This window comes from Choloepus didactylus, chromosome 18 (genome assembly GCF_015220235.1).
Source record: "Choloepus didactylus isolate mChoDid1 chromosome 18, mChoDid1.pri, whole genome shotgun sequence".
Taxonomy (NCBI): Eukaryota; Metazoa; Chordata; class Mammalia; order Pilosa; family Megalonychidae; genus Choloepus; species Choloepus didactylus.
Window position 1 is genome coordinate 70,931,506 of NC_051324.1, and position 21,775 is coordinate 70,953,280.

Here is a 21,775-nt window from a genome sequence, read left to right on the forward strand (position 1 = left end):
GTCCATCATTGGCACCTTGAGTCTCCTCCCAGGGGTGCATGTTCCCTCAGAGTCTTGAGTGTGTGAGGCTTGGAGCCTGGCCCAGCACTGGGAAGATGCTGGAAGAGTGTCAAGACTCCCGCCACGCGCTGTTCCTTGGAGTGGTTGCAGAGATGGCTGCAGCCTAGGCTCCCATCAGTTCTTTGCTTTGGAAGGTACAGGCTGCTGGTATAGCTGGATCAGACCCTCATGGTGCAGCTTCTTCCAGACCTCCCTCTCTAACCTGAAGTCATGGTTTAAGTAAAAGATCAGTGGTTTCCATGTCTTATCGTAGTAATGATCCGAGAAGCGCTCGTGGCCCTCGGTGATGAAGCCGTAGGCGCTCACCTGCATGGAGGTTGGAGGAGAAGCAGGGCCTGCAGTTGCCATTTCCCACGCTTCTCATGGGTGAAATCTGGGTGGGGGGCTGTCCCTTTGTCCTGGTTCCATACCTAAGGGTCTGAGTGCGGGTCCCCTGGGCACATAGCACACAGGTACGCAGCACGCTCAGGTGCACACTCACCTGTACTCCGCCCCCCCTGGAGGGGAAGCCCACAGCCCAGCCATTGTCCCAGGCTGAGCACATCAGGAATAGCCCCAGAGCTGTTTCTCCAGGTTCTGCTGCTCCGGAAGCCAAACCTTACCCGGTCGCAGAGCTGAAGCGCAGTAAGCAGCAGGAGGGCCCCGGTGGTGGGGCGGTATATTCTCCAGTGGGCGGTGTTCAGGGTCTTAGACTTCAGAAACCTGTGAAATACCCAGACCCCAAATGTTAGGAGATTGCAAGGATGAGAGGGGCCTGGCTCCGTCCACGCGCTTTCTGCTCTCACCTGTTCTTCATATACCGGAGCAAGTCTGGGTGCAGCAACAGGTATCTGTCCAATCGCAAGGCTTCCCGAAAAGCTTCCCGGGGCCTGTGCCTGTGGTCAGGAATGGGTCGTGCAGGCTCAGTTCTCTGCCCTTTTCTCGTATGGGCCGAGCCAGGGCCTTGGGCATGACTGGTAACGGTACCCCACCTCTAGCTGAGAGCTGAGGCTGTCCCCCCGCCTGTCCAACCCCGCACAGTTGCTCACTGCACTGCTCAGCTGGGGCGAGGGGTGGGGCGGTGGGTACCTGAACCAGGAAAAGGAGTTCCCCTTCACAGTCTGATTCAGAAGCAGCGCCTCCAGCCACTCAAAGTCCCGGGTGCCTTCCAGGAAGTGCAGGTAGCGGATGTCCTGAGGATCAAGGGCAGCAGGTGGTCCTGGAGGTCCACCTTCAGGACCACGGGGTGGGGTGGCCCAGCTCGGCCTCCAGACTGCCCGCTGCCTCTTTTCCGGCCTGGTCTGGCGCTCCTCCCTTCTCTTGCCCCCCATGCGGACAGAGCCTGTACCAACCGCAGGCTCCAGTGCCCGTCTCCTTTCTCGCCTGTGCACACTCCCTTATCCAGAGTCTCGGTGTGGCCAGGCCCATCTCTCTTTGCTCACCTTCCCCAGAGGCACGTGCTGGAAACCCCGATGGCCCAATATGAGCAGTGACTGGGTCAGGGAGAAGGCAGTGAAGCCGTAGAAGGATGTCCGAGTCCCCACATCCTGTTCATAGCCCTTAATGACAGCTCCGCTCAGTCTAGCTCAGAAAAACACAATCAGACAGAGCACGTGAGCGGAGGAGGGAGACGCAGGGGCTTGGGGTGGGGAAAGGGAGGCCAAATGGGAGAGGCAGCGGTTGCATATTGAACATCTCTGGAGAGCCCAGGAATGCCGCCTTCCAGCTGCAGGCAGCAGAGGTGCGGAGCGCCCGGGTGTGCAGGAGCAGGCAGGGCTGCAGAGTGGAGCTTAGGGCGGGGCAGCTCACCGGAACACGTAGTCGTGGCTGTCTATCTCCTGGCCCATTCGGGAGTTGTTCAGGATGCCCCCGTTGCCTACCACGGCACAGCTGATGCACTCGGGGGGCCCCCCGGGGCGGTTGGCCAGGAGCAGCTGCTGCTGGGGGACCGGAGGGAAATGTGCCACGACCTTCTGCACCACTGGAAAGAGGAGGAGGGAGGCTCCCCTCAGAGCCCTGGAAGGGACCTGGAGCCACGTCCACCATTTCTCCTGGCTCTAGCGGCCCCCCCCAGAGAAGAGGCCGACCAGGGACAAAAGCCGTGCCCTCCGCCCTCCTCTAGTGCCCACATGGCCTTCCTCGGGGCAAGAACTCACAGGAGTAATTGAGCTCCATGAAGCCGAAGGGCGGTGCGAAGTGTTCCAGGCGGTCCCACTCGCTCCGGTTGAAGTTTCTGGAGTCCAGGAAGAGGGTGAGGTTGGGCAGGAAGAGGTTCTGGAGCCACAGTGACCTGGAGGCTTTGACCTTCACAGAGTCGGGGCAGGTCTGCAATAGGAGGACCGAGTCAGGCAGGGAGAGGCACAGGGGGTCATGGGCCAGGGCTTGGGGTGCAGGGGGCAGAAAACAGACCTGAAGTTTGGAAGGCACTACTTTTACCACCTCTTCTATCCTTTCCCCAGAGTCTGCTGCCCATGAGAGGAATGGAATGTCTTGTGTGCTCCAATGAACAGTAGGGAGTGCAAGGTTGCAATTATATGTGCGCAACATACACATTATGGACCCTCTCCCCTCCCTGGTGTCTGTGGGTGTGGGCCCAGGCTGGTTTTCTTAAGCTTGCAAGAGTGAAGGCTGTGGGATTGGCTGTGCAGTGGAGACAAGGCATTCCTAGGGATCAGGGCTGGGACTGAGGTTGGGTGTTCTTGTCTGTTAGCCCTTGCCTCCTCCCCACACCCCTACCAGAGGATGGGGGTTTGAGTGTCAAGCTCCAGAGCAGGTCACACTCTCTCACTCCAGTTTGCTGATCTCTCCAGGCCGCCTTTAGGGGCTACAGGTATATCCCAGGGCAGGCCCCTTCCCAAGCAGGAGCCTGCTCTCCCCTCCTTCTCCGTTTTGGCCATCAGAGAAAAGAAGGATGGGATGAAAGCAGTGCAGGGTGAGCATGGGGCAGGAGGGGGCAAACCCAAGAAGTGGTGCCCGGAGGTGGGAGAGAGGGGAGCGGGAAGACAACAGGATGAGGGGAAGGAGTGGCAAAAACTCACCGTCTGGAGACCCCCTACTTCCAAGCTATAATTTTCCTCAAAATCCCACTGAGGCTCAGATTTGAAATTGCTGGCCTTCAGTCTCTGGACTCTTTGTGTGGTGGGACGCTGGAAATGGGTAGAGGGCGTGGTGTCCTGGGCTCTCGGCTTGGGTGTCTGATCCTCCAGCCTCACTTTGGGTTTGGCTTTTGTTTTGGTCTTGGTGAAAGTTCTCTTTTCCTGGCTGGCTGCTGTGGTCATTTCTTCCTTTCTATTTCCCGTTGATGCTGTTCCTTTGGTAGTCACCATCGCGTCCTGACCTTCAGAAGTGGTCACCCCATTGTCCTGATGCGTCACTAACACTGTCCTTGTGGTCGTCAGATTCTTGTTCTGGTTCCTTCTTCCTTTGGTTGTCTTCATTGACAGGGCCTCTGCCCTGAAAGTGCTCATCCCCTTGTCTTGACTTTTTGGTGACAACATTTCTACCATGATTTTCTCCTTTTCCCGACTCTTCAGTAACACGGTCTTTGCCGTGGCGGTCATCTTGCCTTGCCCCTCTGCCGGTGCCTCCGCTGCCAAGGACCGCTTGGCCTCTGCTGTCCTGTTCTCTTTGGCAGTGTGGCCTGTGGTCTCGAGCCACATGTCACGTGCACTGTTCCCTTGCAGGGACTCTATATGGACAGTTGTCCTTCCCATTGTGTGTGTCTGGGAGTCAGCCTTTCGTAGTGACTCTGCAGACCTTTCTCTCAGTTTCACCGTATCTTGATACCTAGGGACAGAGACAACTTTTGATAGAGGCTGAAGATTGTGAAAACAGGTCAGAAGGATTTATTTGTTCTGGTATTTTCTCTTGTGTCTTAGGCAGACTTCAAACCAGTCTCCATAGGGGGTGAAGGGAAGGGATATCATCATTCACTACCGAAAATTAATCTTTGGCAAAGGGTTTGGAAACTTACCTCTGACCAGTATAGAAAGCTTCGCAACAGCATGCATTTGGGGTGCCAGCACTGGCTGTCAAGGCAGAAGTGAAAAAGTTTGCCCATGCTCTGCTTGCTCCCTGCACTTGCCCTTGTGTGGCTCCTGGCACACCCCATTGTTCCAGATTGTGAGTTCTCAGAACAAGCACATGTGACCCTGTTCCTGTCACACTTGGCATTGGATTGACATTTTTTCTCTCTCTTTTTTTTTTAATGAAATGTAGGTTGCAATGGTAACCCTGTTTATGGGGAAGTGAGAAAGGCATGTTTATGTCAAGACTTGCAACTGCCAATTTTGCCTTTGAAAGGTCTGTCTTAAAGATTTACTTTAAACATTATCATGTGTCAAAACTCCCATAAAAACAAACACTTGCTTGTTGGTATTGCTACATATGTGTATTCAAATATTTGTTGAGAGCCCACTGTCTTTGTCACGTCTCACGTTGGATGCTGGAGATCACAGGTGGAAAAATGGGCTTCCCAGCCATAAGCAACAGAACCTCTAGTGCAGACAGTCATGTTAACAGATAATGACAGTGCAGCAAAACCCGTGTCACCCTGGGATGGGGCTGTGTGAGATTGGCAGGAGCATGAAGGAAGGAAGGGGACCTGTCTGGGTCCAGAGGAGCGTCCCCTTGAAAGAAGTTTAGGAGTGAGGAAGAGGCCATATCAGATCCAGAAGCACATGGAGTGTCGGGGCTGTCCGGTATTTACAAAGCATGAACTGTGGGGACGGGCGCCGTGGGGCAGAGGACAGTCCCCTACAGGTTGAAATTCTTCAAGACTTCATCTTTTATCAGCTTGTCCAGGAGGAGCTATTGAAGAATTTCAAGTGGGAGATGGGGAGGGTGCTGAAGGAAGTGAGTGGGGAGATGCAATCAGGTTTCCATTCTAGAACACCTTCTCTAGTAGTGGTAGAAGACAGATTCTCAGTAGTAAGAAGATAGATTTGGGTGGCTGGTCGGCCTACTGGCACTCAAATCTTTTTTGGCTCCAGCCATTGTATTTAGTTTCTTTTCTTTTTATTTTCTATGTTTATGTGAGGCTGTCAAAAACATCACTTATAATTTGTGCAGCTTATTATCAGGTGTTCTGGGAAGAGTCTGGATCCTCTGCTCCCTGTGGTTCTTTACCTGGATTTCCATGGTGGGGTCCCTGGGATCCTCGGGAAAAAGAACCTACTGGTCCTGGGCACTACCCAGATGGATTTCCAGGTGTTCTTAACTGTGGCTCCTTTCTCTGCCCTGACACCCTAGGCCTGTCCTGGGCTCATCTTGGTCCTGCTTGGTCCCTTTGTCTGTCTGTGCCATTCTTCTCATACACTATCTATGACAGACTTACTGAGGTACTTGAAGGAAAAAAAAGAAAGAGCATAAAATGTGTAGCCTGGTAGACCTGGGTGAGAGTCTTAGCCTGTCCATTTTTTAGCAGGTGTGACTGGAAGAAATCTTAACCTACCCAACCCTCGGTTTTCTGATCTGTAAAGTGGGCCGCCATCTTTGCTTCTGAGAGAAGCTGGCCACGAACATTAACGGTCAACCGTGGAAAGCATCTGGCACAAAACAGGCCCTTGACACATGTACACTCCCTCCCTTCTCTCCCCCAAATTGAGGTCCTTTGCTCTCAGGCATTCCTGATTGATCACATACAAGCTGGAGATCCAGTTGGCCTAGTTTCAAACTCTTCTGGTTCCTGCCTTGACTTCCATCCACTGCCCAATTCACCAGTTATTCATTCCTTTACCCAACAAATATTTATTGAGCACCTCCTATGACCTTGGCATTGGACTGGTTTCTGGGGCCTCAGTTAGGAGCTAAATCAGATGCATCCTCTACCCATGGAGCTTGAGATCTAAAGAGAACATCCAATAATCACATGGGTAAACTTCAAATTCTAACTAAGAGACGTGCCGGAAAAAAGGTGAACATGGAGTGACCTGACGCAAACTCTCTTTCCATTGATCATATTGATGCTAAAACTGTACCAGCCATCAGATTACCATGTTTGCTGGGTTGTATTGTTCATGGCAGTGTCATCCCTTTCTTAAATTACCAACTCCTAGGAGGCAGAAACATTCTTGTGCAGCCCTTGCTACTGTACCTATCATGGAGCCAGATCAGATCAGTGCTTTCTAAAGGCTTCCTGAGCCTAAAAAAAAATGGACTTTACTAAAAGCAGAATAGAATTTAAAATATTTTTGTAGGGATCAACGTCTCATCTAACAAGACATTTGTTAAATGTCTACCCTGCAAGATGTGCTGCGAAGGTCCCAGGAATACAAATTTGAAGAAGGCTCAGAACTTGGTCCCATGAGAACACTGTTATTGTCATTGCAAGTAGAAGATAGGAGACCTTTCATTATGGAGAAATAAAGGGCTGGCCCAAGGAGGACACGGAGTAGACAGATGACTTATGTTACCCCTTTCCCTCCAGTTGTGGCCTCTCTGTCCCTGTTGGTTGATGCCCATGTATCCTGCCTTCCTCCAGCACTAAGGAAATGAATTTTTTCGGGTTCTCAAGGAGGGAACTCTCTCATTTAACCTTGAGCCGTGAGCTAAATTCTGTTAGGGTTGTTAGGAAGGGCCAGCAGTGGTGTCCTTGCTCTTTACCTCCAAGGGGCACTTTCTCCTTGGCACAGGCACTTTTTAACTCCCTTAAATAGAAAATGCCTCTGCCTTTGTTATATGGCTCAAGGAGGTGACTTGGTGAGGGGCATTTCAGCCCAGAAAGGAGAAAAAGGCCAGGACAGTGGGCCATGGAGCATCCTGAAAAGGTGAATGACAAGGGGACCCTTTAAGCCCTTATTCTTTTTTATGTTTTTCAGTTAAGAAAAAAGGAGGAAATTATTCTAAGGATACTGAGTGTTTCCTGGAACCCCAGAGCAGGAGGTTGTTGGCCTCTAGAAGGGTCTGAGCTGGGAGTTGCCCTCCAGGGCTTTGTCCCTGGGCCTCCCTCTGCTCCCCTTGGAATCTGATTCTAGTCTCTCTTCTTTCCTTCTCTGCAAACCAACTTCCTCTGCCCTTCGGCCCACATGGTGGTGGAAAATGGCCACATCAGTGACTTTTGACTTTCTTTGCTCCCAATTCTTAATTAGGGGAGAAATTCTGGGCCACTTGAGTCGCATTTCCATCCCTGGCCAGGGGTCTGGGTCACACAGCACAAGTGTTCGGGGCCCACCCCGTGCAAGGGGAAGGACAGTTTCAAGACAAAGGGAGGGCTAGTGGCTCGTGAGCTGGCAGACGCCTTCCCAGAGTACCCATCATGACAAAATGCCACTCAATGCAGAGTGGAAAACCTGAATTGGTCAAGAATAAATCCTTGGTCTATTTGTTCCATGTTTATTTAGTAGAAAGGCTTGAGGGCTGCAAGGGTGGGGATGGTGGAGAAGGAGACTTACTCTGTTCCTCTTTGACCCGACAATTCAGTTTACGTGTCAAGCTTGCGTGTGCCCAGCTGTGAACTCAGTTTAGCAAACAGCTCTTCTTACTCAGCTAAACCTTGATTTCTCTCGAGAATCCTATTTAGAGACAAGAGTGGTCCAGTGACTCCCTGAAAGACTATTTCTCCTGCAAAGGCTATGACTTCTTGATGGCATTTAATTTTTATAGGTAGTCATGGTAATGATGCAAGTGGTGACAAAATTATGTTAATTGTTTCACTTTAATTCCTATAATTAAATGCACCTCTGATTCCTAGGGCTGTGGGGGTGTATATAGGCATGTCCTTGTTCTCAAATGTGGTATTTATCAAATGCTCAAATTGTGTCCGAATGCTGAGTACAGGACACTTGTCCTGTTCAGATCCTGTGTGATCCTGAGCGGACACCCCATGGTCAGGAATGGGGGGATATTTTTTTCTATTAAAGCTACTAGTCCAGAGGGCCAGAAAAACCCATCACAATCTCACACAAGTAAAAAGCAGTTTAATTTCATAATTCTGATCTATTTGGGGAGGTAAAAATGTTGAATGTTGCACTTGCTTCTAAAAATAAATTTATCATTAACAAGGATCATGCAGCTCCATTCAGTAAATAAAACAAATCAAATACCAATTATCTGGCTTCCTCCTCCCTTGATATTCTTCATACACATCCCCAAGGGGACCTGGAAGTGAAGGAACGACAAAAGGCTCAAAGTCCATTAATGGCTGCTGCCATGAAGCCATCCGATCTTCAGCAGAAAGCTGGTGAGAGAGCAGTATATTCCCAAGAATACAGTACTTGGATAATACGAGGGAAAGTTGAAGGTGCCCAGGATGTGCAAGAGGATACCAAAGCTGAAATTTGGGAATAATACACCCCCAATCAAATGGCACTGTAAAGCCAAGAAAAATAGAAGATCATTTTATAGAGGATAAGAAAACAGCTGAGAGGCCCTTTTGAGTCCCTAAATAATTTTGCACTTGGGCTCCCCCATCCCACAGCCCGGAGACTGGGAGGGGCTGGGGTCGGCCGCCCATACTGAACCATGGGTGACCGTCGGCACCTCCTCCAGCCCTGAAGCCCTGGGCCTCTTCACTGTCCTGCCTCTCTCCACAACCTCAGCCATCACGTTTGCTGCTCATCCCCTCGCTTCAGCCCGGTCCCTCAGCTGGGGCCTGCTTTCTTCTTCCAGGTTATCCATTTGGTTCTGCCAGCTTCGATTCGGCCTCTCTTTGAAAAGAGGAGCAAACCCCTGGCCTCGCTGGCAGTGCCTCGCCTCCCTCCCTGCCTGGAAGCCCTTCTGCCTTCTGGAGCTCTTGCAGCCAGCACCCTCCTTGGCTTTCCCAAAATCCCCCCATAGGCCGTTGTGCCAGTTTGAATATATTGTGTCCCCCAAATGCCATTATCTTTGATGTAATCTTGTGTGGGCAGACGTTTTGGTGCTGATTAGATTTGCATGGAAATGCACCCCACCCAGTGGTGGGTGATGACTCTGATTAGATATTTCCATGGAGGCATGGCCCCACCCATTTAGGGTGGGCCTTGATCAGTGGAGCCATATAAATGAGCTGATGGGCAGAGGGAACTCAGTGCAGCTGTGAGTGATGTTTTGAAGAAGAGCTGCAGCCAAGAGGGATACTTTGAAGACAGCACAGGAGCTGCAGATGAGAGACAGTTTGAAGACAGCTGTTGAAAGCAGATTTTTGCCCTGGAGAAGCTAAGAGAGGACAAACGCCCCAAGAGCAACTGAGAGTGACAGTGTGGAGAGAAGCTGAAGCCTGGAGAGGAACATCCTGGGAGAAAGCCATTTTGAACCCAGAACTTTGGAGCAGACGCCAGCCATGTGCCGTCCCAGCTAACAGAGGTTTTCCGGACACCATTGGCCATCCTCCAGTGAAGGTACCCGATTGCTGATGTGTTACCTTGGACACTTTATGACCTTAAGACTGTAACTGTGTAACCAAATAAACCCCTTTTTATAAAGCCAATCCATCTCTGGTGTTTTGCATTCTGGCAGCATTAGCAAACAAGAACAGCCATGGACTCCAGAATTGGAGAGCCCCTATTTCGGCCACCCTTTGGTGTTTGATGACCTCTTCAGGTCCCCAGTCCTATCTGAAGGAAACCAGCTGTTCTGCTTTTCTTTTCAAACTTTGAAGTTTCTTTCCCCTACAAAATTCTGAAAGTTTTTGCATGTGAAACAATGATGATTTTTGTTTTAGAAATCTACTCTGAGCTTTAGATGTATCTACAAGTTGCTTAGATGAATGGAAGCTGCACAATTACCTCGATTCTCTGCAGGCTGGAGAAGAGGGCAGATTCAGGGTTTTCTTGTAATTCACACTGTTCCTGTTTTTGTGTGTGTGTGTCTCAGATCAGAGCCAGTTTTTGTTTTGTTTGCTTTGGTTTTTTGTTTGTTTTGTTTTCAGCCAGTTAAATCCTAATGGGAATAGTATGTATTGGGAACTGAAGAGAAGAAAACTCAGTGGAAAACTGAGTAAGTCACTGCCGAATCCAATTTTCCAAAGCTTGCTTTTGGAGAGAGGAGTCTCAGCCTCTTTGAGACGCTGCTCCCCTTGCTGAGCTCACCGTGGGCTGGCATGACAATGCTGGTTTGAAAGTTAGACGTTCCCCGTCCCTAGGATGTATGAATATGTGCACAAACCCAGAGAACTCCCTTGATCACAGCCATGAGTATTGTTACGAGAGCAAAGGAGACTAGCGGTTGTGCTGGGCAGGACCAAGCTGACCAGTGAGAAACTGTTTCAAAGAAAACCTGGCAGGTATAGATCAAGAACGGCAGACACTGGAAGAGGCTTTTGACTCAGTGGCTAGGAAATATCACTCCCAAGCCAAGGCTATTAACAGCAGAGTTGATTTTTATAACCTACATCTATACCTAGGTTATCTCCCTTGGGGATTGTCACACCTGAGAATAAAATATGGTTCAGGGGTTATCCCAATTTCATGTGACACTTTCATCCTAGCATTTTTGAGATAATGGACTTTGGTGGGGGTGGGGGCGGGTTGTATAACATTCTCCCCTTCTTCTTTCCCCAAAAGTCTTCTACTGGGAAAAGAGAGAAAGAGGAAGGTGAGATGGGCAACTACCCCTGTTCCCCTTTGGGGCAGGAACGACTCCTTGAGTGCCTCTGTGCAGAATCCACAGCTACAGCAGCTCCAGTACCTTCAGGATCAGGTTTTCATGGTTTCTGCTTCCTGAAGACACAGGGAGCTAACAGGGCAAGCTGAGCCAGTCTTCCACCGGGTGACATGAGGACAGCCCATCGGTATATTCTGGTCGCCACCTTGTGTACTGTGTCGATTAGTGTCCCCCAGAGTCCTGTCCGCGTGGAACCTCATAAGGGAACCATGTTTGGAAGCAGGGTCTTTGCAGATGTAACTGAGATGAGGTCCTTCTGGATGCAGGTGGGCCCCAAATCCAGCGACTGGGGTCCTTATAAGAAGAGGAGAGGCCACAAACACCGAGGGAAGACAGCCCTGTGACAACAGGGGCAGAGAAGAGTACAATCCTGCCACCAGCCAAGGAACACCTGGAGCCACCAGAAGAGGAAAGGAAGGCTTCTCTCTGAGCGCCTCGGGAGGGATGTGGCCCTCCGACTCTTTGATTCCAGATTCCCAGCTGCCAGAACTGTGGGAGAATAAATGTCTGTAGTTGCAAGCCTTCCACTTTGTGGTAATTTGTGACAGCAGCCACAGGAAACAGAGACACCTACTCATGATTTAACCTCTTGAGCTCCACTGGCTATATGCAAGTTGTTGGAAGTGTGAACTTGAGTCTGAGAGAAAGCTAGCTCTTGGCCCGTGGCAGATGGGCAATGGCGCATGCTACTGGGGTGGAAAGAAGCCTCACTTGGGTTCTAGTCCAGACTGCCACTAACTGGCTGCGTGATCTTCGGCAAGTTATGGAACCCTTTGAGCCTCTGTCTCCTCATCCATTAAATGAGAATCTTAATACCTGTCTCACAAAATTGTCGTGAGGATTTTACAGGCCAATGTGTTAAAAGTGCTTTGCTCTACGAATGTAGGCTGGTCCGACTGGGTCTGGAGCTGACGCTCTTGGACAGCAATAGTTAGACTCCCCACAGCGCCTTTCTGAGTTTGCATGCCCAGAGATGACAACCTAAAAGGGTTACAGGCTTCAAGACCACAGGCAAATAATATTTCATTTATAGCATTTAACCACTAAAAATTGAGGAATCAAGAAAATGCGGGCTAGGTGTGTTGTTTAGAAACATGTAGTAAATATCGAAAGAAACTGCAGAAAGCATTGAAATGGTTGCCTTCAGGAATTAGGATTCTGGAGATGGAGGAAGACAGGGGACTCCTCTATTTTGATATAAACCTTGTAGTACTATTTGAATAAAAAAAATTGCACATGTGACCTTAACAAAAATTAAAGGGAAAAGCCCTGAAAACTAAAGGAGACATTTTACTGAAAATTCCATGAGAATTTGAAAGCACAATGCAAGGTTTATTCAGCAAATATTTATTGAGTAATTGTTACATGCCAGGCATTTCGAGCTGTCTTTTAGGGGTTAAAGATAAAAAGGCTATGGTCAATGATCTCAAGAAGCTCACGGTCTAACGGGGACAAATGTGAATATCGGTAACGGCAATAAAGTTTTACAGCTGTGATGATTGAGTCCCCATGTGAAGACAGTGAGATTGCAAACCCAAGGATCTGCCATTGCTGCCTGAGGCGGGAGCTTCAGTATGGAGAACACTCCTCGACTGGGTCTTTTTCTCCTGAATCTGTGTTCAGAAATGAATTTGAATTGTTTTTCTTTTTATAAAAGCAATGCGTGCTCATTACAGAAAAAGAGGAGGATGTATTTAGGCATTAAAGGATATAAACTTCCCGTTATCCCACCCCCTCAAAGGCTTCTGCTGTGAGCACCCCAGGGCATGCCATCCAGACCCCCTTCCTGCGCCTATTATACTCACAAATGCAGTTTATAATATTCCGTAATGTTCTTTAATTTTTTCCTCCCTTCCTCTATTGGTGCCCGCCACCCCCACCACCCCAGCAGGTAAGCGTCAGGTCCAAGTTCATTGTCTCCGTGGAGACACGTGGCAAATAGGAGCTGGGGAATAAAGAACACCCTGCAAAAGCTTCTGCCTTTTTTCTTCAAACACCTAAGCCACCAAGTCGGAAGAGCTTTGGTGAAATAGATAAGCTATCCTGGAGTTAGAGGGGAGAAGGCCTTTTCTGCTTCCTACTGCCATCACCCCCTGTGCCAGTTTGAATGTATTATGTACCCCCAAACTCCGCCGTTATCTTTCATGTAATCTTGTGTGGGCAGATCTATCACTGTTAATTAGATTGTAATTCTTTGAGTGTTTCCATGGAATGTGCCCACCCAACTGCAGGTGATAACTCTGATGAGATAATTTCCTTGGAGGCGTGGCCCCACCCGCAGCCATATAAATGAGCTGACAAACAGAAGGAACTCAGTGCAGCTGAACGTGGCATTTTGAAGAGGAGTTACAGCCAAGAGGGACACTTTGAAGAAAGCACAGGAGCTGCAGATGAGAGACAGTTTGAAGACGGCTGTTGAAAGCAAACTCTTGCTCCAGAGAAGCTGAAAGAGGACAAACACCCCAAGAGCAACTAAGAGTGACATTTTTGAGGAACTGCAGCCTAGAAAGGAATGTCCTGGGAGAAAGCCATTTTGAAACCAGACCTTTGGAGCAGATGCCAGCCACGTGCCTTCCCAGCTAACAGAGGTTTTCTGGACACCACTGGCCATCCTGCAGTGAAGGTACCCTACTGCTGATGTGTTACCTTGGACGTTTTATGGCCTTAACACTGTAACTGTGTAACCAAATAAATCCCATTTTATAAAAGCCAATCCATTTCTGGTGTTTTGCATTCCGGCAGCATTAGCAAACTAGAACACCCCTTCACTCAAAAAAATTCGTAATGGTGGGAGAAGTGCGAAGAGGAGGAGGAAGAGGGCAGAAGGGAGGGAGCAATCTGTGGGTCCCAAGGTCAGCAGTCTTAGCAGTGAACCAAGGATCTCACAAGACCCGTGAAAGGAAATGGCTGCACACTGTACCTAGGAAGATAGAACCAGAGAGTGTCATAGAAAGTTTTCACAGCGAAGCCCGCTGGGCCTGAGAGCCCAGGGGCGGAGGACGACTGATGTCCCAGTGGCAGCTTGCTGGCGGGGAATCAGCTGGCCCCTCCCACGCCTTGACACAGTGTCAGGTGTCCTGGAACCTTGACACCATCCTGGGGATGGGGTGCAAGGAGGAAGAAGAGTTGAGATGAATTTTCCCAGGAGCTTGATGGAATGGGGGTCCAGAATTGGAAATCAAGAGATTAGATTAGATTAAAGTTATATTTCTTACACACACCCCTCTCCAAAAAACAATAGAAAACAGAGTCAATAGGCTTAATCTTACAGCTTACTCAATTATCATCTCTAGAGTGAAAATGAAGCCTAGATCATCCAAAACATATTTATACCAAATTAGGAAAGCAAAGCAGGCAGAGACATAGTCTTAGATTATAGCCACACATCAGTGAGCAAATTGGAGACTGGGAGCAAAACTTTTTGCCAGTTTGGTGTGCTTGGGTTTGTTTTAAGACGATGAAAGTTGGCCCAATAACCTAGGTTCAAATTAGTAGAATCGTTATTAAATCCTTCCTCTCCTCTTGCCCCAGAATCCTATTTGTGGCCTATTTGTGGCTGATCCGACTAATTCTCCACCTTCCTTCCTGCTCCCTCTCTCACCACTCGGCTGCTGGTCAGGGCCTCGTGACCTCGATCCTAAACCATCGTCGTAGCCTGTGCTGTCCTCCCTACAATCACCCCACCCACGTCAGTCCTGTAATCTGTCACAGAGTAATCTGCACAAAGCACAAATTTAGTCAGGTTAGTTCCCTTACCCTAAATTTTTTAAAAATACAGTTTTATTGAGATATATTCACATACTCTGCAATCATTCACAGTATACAATCAGTTATTCACAGCACCATCATATAGTTGTGCATTCATCACCAGAATCAATTTTTGAACATTTTCCTTACTCCAAAATAAATAAATAAATAAATAAATAAATAAATAAATAAATGTAAAAAAGAACACCTAAAACATTCCATCCCCCCCATCCTGCCCTATTTTTCATTTAATTTTTGTCCCCATTTTTCTACTCATCTGTCCATACACTGGATAAAGGAGTGTGAGTCACAAGGTTTTCATAATCATAGTCACACCATGTAAACTATGTAGTTATACAATCGTCTTCAGGAATCAAGGCCACTGGGTTGCAGTTCGACAGCTTCAGGTATTTCCCTCTAGCCATTCCAACACACTAAGAACTAAAAAGGGATATCGGTGTAGCGCATAAGAATACCCCCCCGAGTGACCTCTCAACTCCATTTGAAATCTCTCAACCACTGAAACCTTATTTTGTTTCATCTCTCTTCCTCCTTTTGGTCAAGAAGATTTTCTCAATCCCACGATGCCAGGTCTAAGTTCATCCCTGGGAGTCACGTCCTGCATTGCCAGGGAGATTAACACCCCTGGGAGTCATGTCCCACGTAGAGGGGAGGGCAGTGAGTTCACCTGCCAAGTGGCTTAGAGAGAGAGACCACATCTGAGCAACAAAGAGGTTCTCTGGGTGGGGGTGGGGGGACTTTTAGGCAGTTATCAGCAGGCTTAGCCTCTCTCCCTTGCAGTAACAAGCCTCATAAAAGAAAGCCCCCAGATAGAAGGTTCAGCCTACTAAATTGTTAGTCCTCAACGTTTGTTGAGAATATCAGTAATAACCCAGGTGGGGAAGTCCAACATTTCTGCATTTTCCCCCAGTTCCTCAGGGGGGCCCCATAGATACATTTTTATTCTCTACCCAAATCACTTTGCCTTACCCTATATATATTTTTTTTTATTGAGATGTATTCACATACCATGCAGTCTTACCCTATATTTTTAATAGAATAAAGTTTAAAGTTTTTAGTAGAATAAAGCTTAAACATTTTGGCATTTTATTTAAGGCCACTAATTCATTCTTTCATCAGTAAGCATTTATGAAGCACCTCCTCTGTGTCCAGGATCTGTTCAGAGTACTGGGGAGATGGAGACAAGTCCCCACCCACAAGACAAGTCCCCACCCACAAGACAGTTCCCCACCCACAAGAAGTTCAGAGTCGGGCAGGACGCCAAGGGTGGGGTGACCTCAAGCTGGTAGCACGGCTGACAGCGCAGACTTTGGAGCCAGCTCCCCTGGGTTTGAACTCAAGGACTCCGGTGTCCTTGGGCGAGTTATCTAGCCTTTCTTATCTGTAAAAGGGCTGGTGAGGACAATGATATGCTCTACCCGAGAGGCGTGGTGTGACCAGTGCCGCAGGCCATCAGCCTCCCATTCCGAACACCTCCTGCCTCTGCCAGTTTCTGCGCCGTTGCTGATGCTGTTTCTCAGCTTGCTGAAATGTCACGGAGCCTTCAGGGCATTATGCAAATGCCACCATCTCCGTGATGTTCTTCTTAACCCTGTTCCCTAGTTGGAATTCATCTTTTCCGTTTGTTCTCATAGCATTCGCCACATTTGACTTTATTTCAGTTAATTATTATGAGTAATGTCACATGCATTCTTTTACTTCGTCTCCTCCATGTCAGTTTATGTCCCTGGAGAGTGGACATAGGTTTTAGAGCCAAATTCCCTAGGTTCAAATTTTCAGTTTGCTACTTCCTGGCTGAGTGGAATCAGGCAAGACACTTGGCTTTTTTGAACCTCAGAGTTTTCGTTTTTCAAAAAGAATAATACTTATCTTGGACAATAATTGTGAAGATCAGAAATAAAGCATGAAGGAGAGAACACAGGTTATTATTTGGAACTCTTTGGCAGCTCTGAAATCATGATGACATGTCATAAACATGCAAAAGCCACCCTGATAACGGCTGTCATAAACGTGGTCCACGATAGATGATGTCGACATTTTACAACTCCATTTAATTCCTGGTTTGACTATCATCCTCTGCCCAGATAGCAGTGTGGGAAAAGGTGAGCCCCCCACCAACCTCTGAAGCTTAAATTCAGTCCTCTCTCTGTCTTGCACGTGCCTCCTTCAAAACATCCCTTGGTTTTTTGGTTTTCTGCTGCTTCCTGTTCTCACTGTCACAATCTTAGGCCAGATCCTCTTCACCTTGTTTCAGTGGCCAGAGTCGCCCTCGAACCCCTCACTTTTCGCCAGGATAGTCTGTTTGGGGACTGTGTCTTGTCCTCACTCATGGTTGCCTCTGCTGATCCGGCCCGAGAGCAGTCACTCTTCCTTCTATCTGTCCTGTTCACTCTGACAGGCTAATCGTCTTCAAATGCCCCTTTCACGAGGCCACCACCCTGTCCGAAAGCCTTTTGCAGCAACCCTCTGGCCCTACCCTTCTGAAATGCCCTTTCTCTGCTCCCCAAACTAAGCCCTTCGTTCCTGCGAGTCAAGATCTCCCGTGGCTCAGCCGAGATGACACCCTTATTTTAGGTCTGCTTCCTTGTCTATGCTATTTTCTGTTCCCTAAATACCCACCCAAGCCAGGCCTGTCTCTCAAGCTTCCAGGGTCTCTATGAAGCCTTCAGCAGACACAAAACCCTTCTCTCCAGGGACCGCTCTACTCTCACGGCACTCACTGTCTCTATGATTTGTTCTGGAACTTAAATTTTGTCTATAGTTTACCGAGCCGCCTCAACTTGTGCTCCTTTCCTATCACTTAACAGTGTCTTGGCAGATTCCATAACTTTGCAGCCACTTTTTTTTCTTTTCAATTCAGTTTTATTGAAATACATTCACACACCATACAATCATCCATGGTGCAGCCACTTTTAATTATTAAAACAGTCTAAAAAATTATGAGAAAGATTAAAACACACACACACACAAATTCACTGTAACCCAGTTTAAAGCTCCAGGTGCCCTATCTGATTCAAGGCTCTTCTTTTTCTGGCTCAGCCAGGCTAGAGCTAAGACCCTGGCTGCCGGGGAGGGGGCATGCTGGAGCTGGGGATAGGGCATGCTGGAGCTGGGGAGGAGACATGCTGGAGCTGGGGAGGGGGCATGCTGGAGCTGGGGAGGGGGCATGCTGGAGCTGGGGAGGGGGCATGCTGGAGCTGGGGAGCTGGGGGGCGTGGGAGGGAAGGGACTCCAAGAATCATGGTCAGGCACTGAGAAAGCCCCTCCCTTTCCAAGGCCTAGTATTATTACTTCATGACCACTTGTCTGGGGTGAGGTGGGGGGGTCCCTGCTCATTCTAAGGTTCGGCCAGCTTCTGTCTGATGCTGGGGCCACTGCGACACGATGGTCTCTGCGTGGTCAGTGGTTGTGGTTTTCCTGGGCAGGGTTCTCCCCGTGGGAAGATCCCACCTGGGACCACGAGTCTCACTGCCCCGACAGCATTCAGTGTCCCCAAGCAGTTTTCCATGTTGGGTGTCCATTAACTTGGCCCCAGCAGCTAAGTGGGCAGTTCTAGGCTCTGGTTCGTCCATGGAAGCACAGGAAGTGCCGAGCTCCTCTTCCGCAGCCTCCTGGGGCCGTGAAGAACTAGGACGGGGCAGTGTGGTTCCCACCTTCTTCCCAGTATGTTACTGCAGGTGCAGCACCCAGTGCCCTCCAGGCTTCAGAAATTCCTAGACCAGAAGCAGGCACCAGTCTGTTTCCATCTCCTCCTTAAGCCCGGGAATACGGCAGCTGCTGGGGGAGGAGACAGAGGCACCCCAGCTCTGTGGGTGAGGGTCCTGCAGCCCCCTTGCACCCCCGGAGTGGCTCACCAGGAACACTGATACCTCCGAGCTTCTCTCCCTCCCTCAGCTTCTTTCTTCAGCTAGACTGAGTTCCAACAAGTAAAAATCCATATTCACACCGCAGTCAAAAATAAATTTCAGATGGGTTTAGCTAAGCTAAAAGTACCAAACTATTAGATATTAGTAGAAAAGATAGTAGAAAATTTGTATAATTTTGGAGTGGGACAGGCCTTCCTAAAATTTCTGCAAAACCCAGTGGCATAAAGGAAAGGATAGACACATTTTGTCTGTATTAAATAAGACCGTAAACATAGTAAATCAAATACACAAGTATCAAGCTGGAGAGAGTATTTGAAATATTGTAACATACATGATAGAAAAGGATTAATATTCCTAATAAACAAAAACAAAAAAAACCCCCCAAAATCTATACAAATCTATATAAAAGTACGAAATACATATTTATACCAAAACATAAAAAATTTAATAAAATGAGCAAAAGATATGAACAGGTGATTCACAGAAAAAATACAAGTGGTTAATAAACTTGTAAGGATCCTCAGGTTCACCAGTCATCTGAGAAATGCAAATTTTTAAAGAGAGAAACATACTTTTGCCCATCAGGTAAGTAAACCTTAAAAACATTAATGATATCCAGTGTCACAATAGCCTTTCCAGAAGACAATTTGAGGTGTCCATCAACAATTTAATGTGAACATAGCCATTGTCTTAGCAATTCCATTTCTGGAAATCTATTTACAGTAGTACTTACACAAGTGCACAAAGGTAAAAAATATGAAAAACGAGTGGCAACCCAGGTGGTAATCCGTAGGAATGGTTAAAAAACTATATCTCTTCTAGAGATTGCTATGCTGCCATTAAAAAGAAGGGAGCAAATCCAGATGTGCCAACACGGAAGGATGGCCATGATATAGTATTGATGGAAAAAGTCAACTTGTAGAGCATATTATCGTAGATGTGGGGTGTGTGTGTGTGTGTGTGTGTGTGTGTGTGTGTGTGTGTGTGTGTGTTGTAAGGGCTTGAATAGCATAAAGGTAATGAGCACAGGCTGTGGAACCAAAATGCCTGGGTTTGGATCCTAACCCTGCTCCTTACTAGAGGTGTGACATCAGGTGACTTAAACTCTCTGTGTCTCAGTAGTGTCACAATAATGAGAATTAAATGAATTGATGTATGCAAAGCATTTAGAATAGTGCCTGGCACACAGTGCTGTAGAATTATTAGCTACGATAATAATAAGTAAATGTACATCCAAGTGTTAAGGGGTGCAATGAGGAGACCCTCACGTCTTACTTCACCTTTCAGTAGTTTTTTTTTTAACTTTATGAGAGCAGGTATTACTTTCAAATTTTAAGAACAGGGTGACAAAATCATATATTAAAAAATTAAGGCTGGAAAGAGAGGGGTCTCTCACGCGGAGATGTGTTTATTTTATGGGTCTACAAGGCCCTCTGGAAAGATCAGCTGGGCCCCAGAAGTTAAGCTGCCTCCCTAAGTGGGAGGGCTCCCATTTAACAGGCTAAAGTTTTACGGTGCATGTGACTTTGAAATGAGTGGCATATCCTGGATAAATCTTTTGCTTTAGGACACAGGGAATGGCAGGTGAGAACTAACCCAAAGCTGCTCTTATGACTCACAGCCCCAGAGGGGAAACTAGTTTTGCTTTCTCTCTCTGCCTCTGGAGACCTAGTCCACTGGTTCTCGAGCCCCTGCCTCCACTTCCTCCCTGTTCAGGGCCCCTGGGCCACCTCAGATAGCCCTCCTGGGATGCAGAGGCCCCTTGGGCTTCTCGGGTCCCCCCTGGGCTATCCTTTCTCAATTTCCTCCAGTGAAACAGGAGGACCTGCAGGAAGGCCATGAACTCACCTGGAAGGCTTCGTTTTGGGCTCCTTAATGAAGGAAGGCACAACGAAGAGGAAGAAGAGCAGCAAAGCCCAGAGCAAGGGCCACTGGACTGCCTGGCCCAAGCGACCGAGTCTCCGCAGGCAGGCCCTCATGGTGGTGGTGAGGCTCTGCAGAAAATTTCTGCAAATCCGGGTGCTTTGATGCAGACGGCAGGTAGTTTCACGGCTCAGGTTCCTCACACCCTTTGTCATAACACGGAGACACTGGTAAAGGCTGAGTGTTTGCCAGGGAAAGGAGGACCCGCCTTTGCTGCTTTATGAAGGCTTATAGGCTGGCGTGGCTTGAAGGAAGAGAGACTCCTTTTGTTCAAACACGTTTATCTTCCTTTTCTTTGGCTCTGAAGCCAATTTCTGAGGGTAGAACTTTATGGGGATTACATATATTACACAAAACCTCCCTTTCATTGGTGTTTCAGTTTGCTCCAGCTGCCAGAATGCAATATGTCAAAAATGGCTTGGCTTTTACAATGGGGATTTATTAACTTAGAATTTACAGTTCTAAGGCTGAGAAAATGTCCAAAATAAGGCATCAACAGGAGAATACCTTCTCTGAAGAAAGGCTGCTGGCATCTGGGACACCTCTGTCACATGGAAAGGCTCGTGGCTGGCATCTGCTGGTCCTTCTCTGCCAGGTTTCGTTGCTTTTGGCTTCTGTCTTCAGTGACCTCCTCTCCCAGCTTCTACGGGTCTTCTCTTAGAATCTCCGGGTGTTTCTATTTCATCCCTGCTTCTGTATGTCTTTTATCCTCTCTTAAAGGGCTCCAATAAAGGATTAAGACCCACCTTGAATAAGGTGGGTCACATCTCGATTGAAATAACATAACCAAAAGGTCCCACCGACAACAGGAATGGATGAAAAGAACGTGGCCTTTTCTGGGGTGACTAACAGCTTCAAACCACCACAATCGGGTTCCAAACCCTTGGGAACCCTGGACAAGGGCATGGACTACAAGAGCCTAAATACAGACACCCCATTTGGGTTTGAGCCCCTAGCAATATTTCCCTTCGTGACCGTCGTGCAGCTGTGCACTGGAGCCGCAGTGGGTAATCCAGCGTGAGAGCAGTGTGGAATCTCCCACTCTGGGGGACGGGGAGGAGCCTCGGCCCTGGGGTCCGACTGCCTGGATCCAAATCTAGGCTGTGCTCCTTTTGTTACTGGTGCCACTGTGGGTTGTTTTCCAGCTGACAAGGACATCTCATTGCCAAGGTATTTAGAGCCACACCTCTCAACCTTGAGGGCATGTTAGAATCACCTGAGAAGCTTTAAAAATTCTCAGTGCCCAGGCTGTGCCCCAAACTGGGGTGGGGTCCAAGCATTGGGATTTTTTTAAGCTTCCCAGGTGATTCCAATGTTGAGAACCAATTTACAGGTATCAGGGGTTCTCAGTGTACTTAACAGAATATGGTGCAAAGAACATACATGTTGTGACCTTCCCACAGAGTACTGCGATCGGCTCCTTTTCTGCTGTGACCTTGGGTAAGTGATTTCACCTTCCTGTGCCTCAGGAGGCTCATCCACAGAGTGGGAAAAGCAGAGATGTCTACCTCGTGGGATTATTTTAAAGACACCACGAGACCACCATGTAAAGGGTCTGGTTCATGGTGGGCACCTGTGCCAGTTTGTATTGTGTCCCCCCA

At 48.2% G+C, this 21,775-nt stretch overlaps 1 protein-coding gene across 1 annotated transcript; it reads right to left on the reverse strand.

Annotated features, from left to right (window-relative positions):
- Nucleotides 1-174: 174 nt before the first annotated feature.
- ST6GALNAC1 (ST6 N-acetylgalactosaminide alpha-2,6-sialyltransferase 1) lies at nucleotides 175-20,230 on the reverse strand. Its single transcript, XM_037810548.1, has 9 exons — nucleotides 20,100-20,230; nucleotides 3,078-3,825; nucleotides 2,196-2,364; nucleotides 1,849-2,020; nucleotides 1,482-1,620; nucleotides 1,129-1,232; nucleotides 846-935; nucleotides 663-762; nucleotides 175-366 (listed from the first exon to the last, which is right to left on the reverse strand). The coding sequence occupies exons 1-9, from the start codon at nucleotides 20,228-20,230 to the stop codon at nucleotides 175-177; spliced, it is 1,845 nt and encodes a 614-aa protein (XP_037666476.1).
- Nucleotides 20,231-21,775: the final 1,545 nt, after the last annotated feature.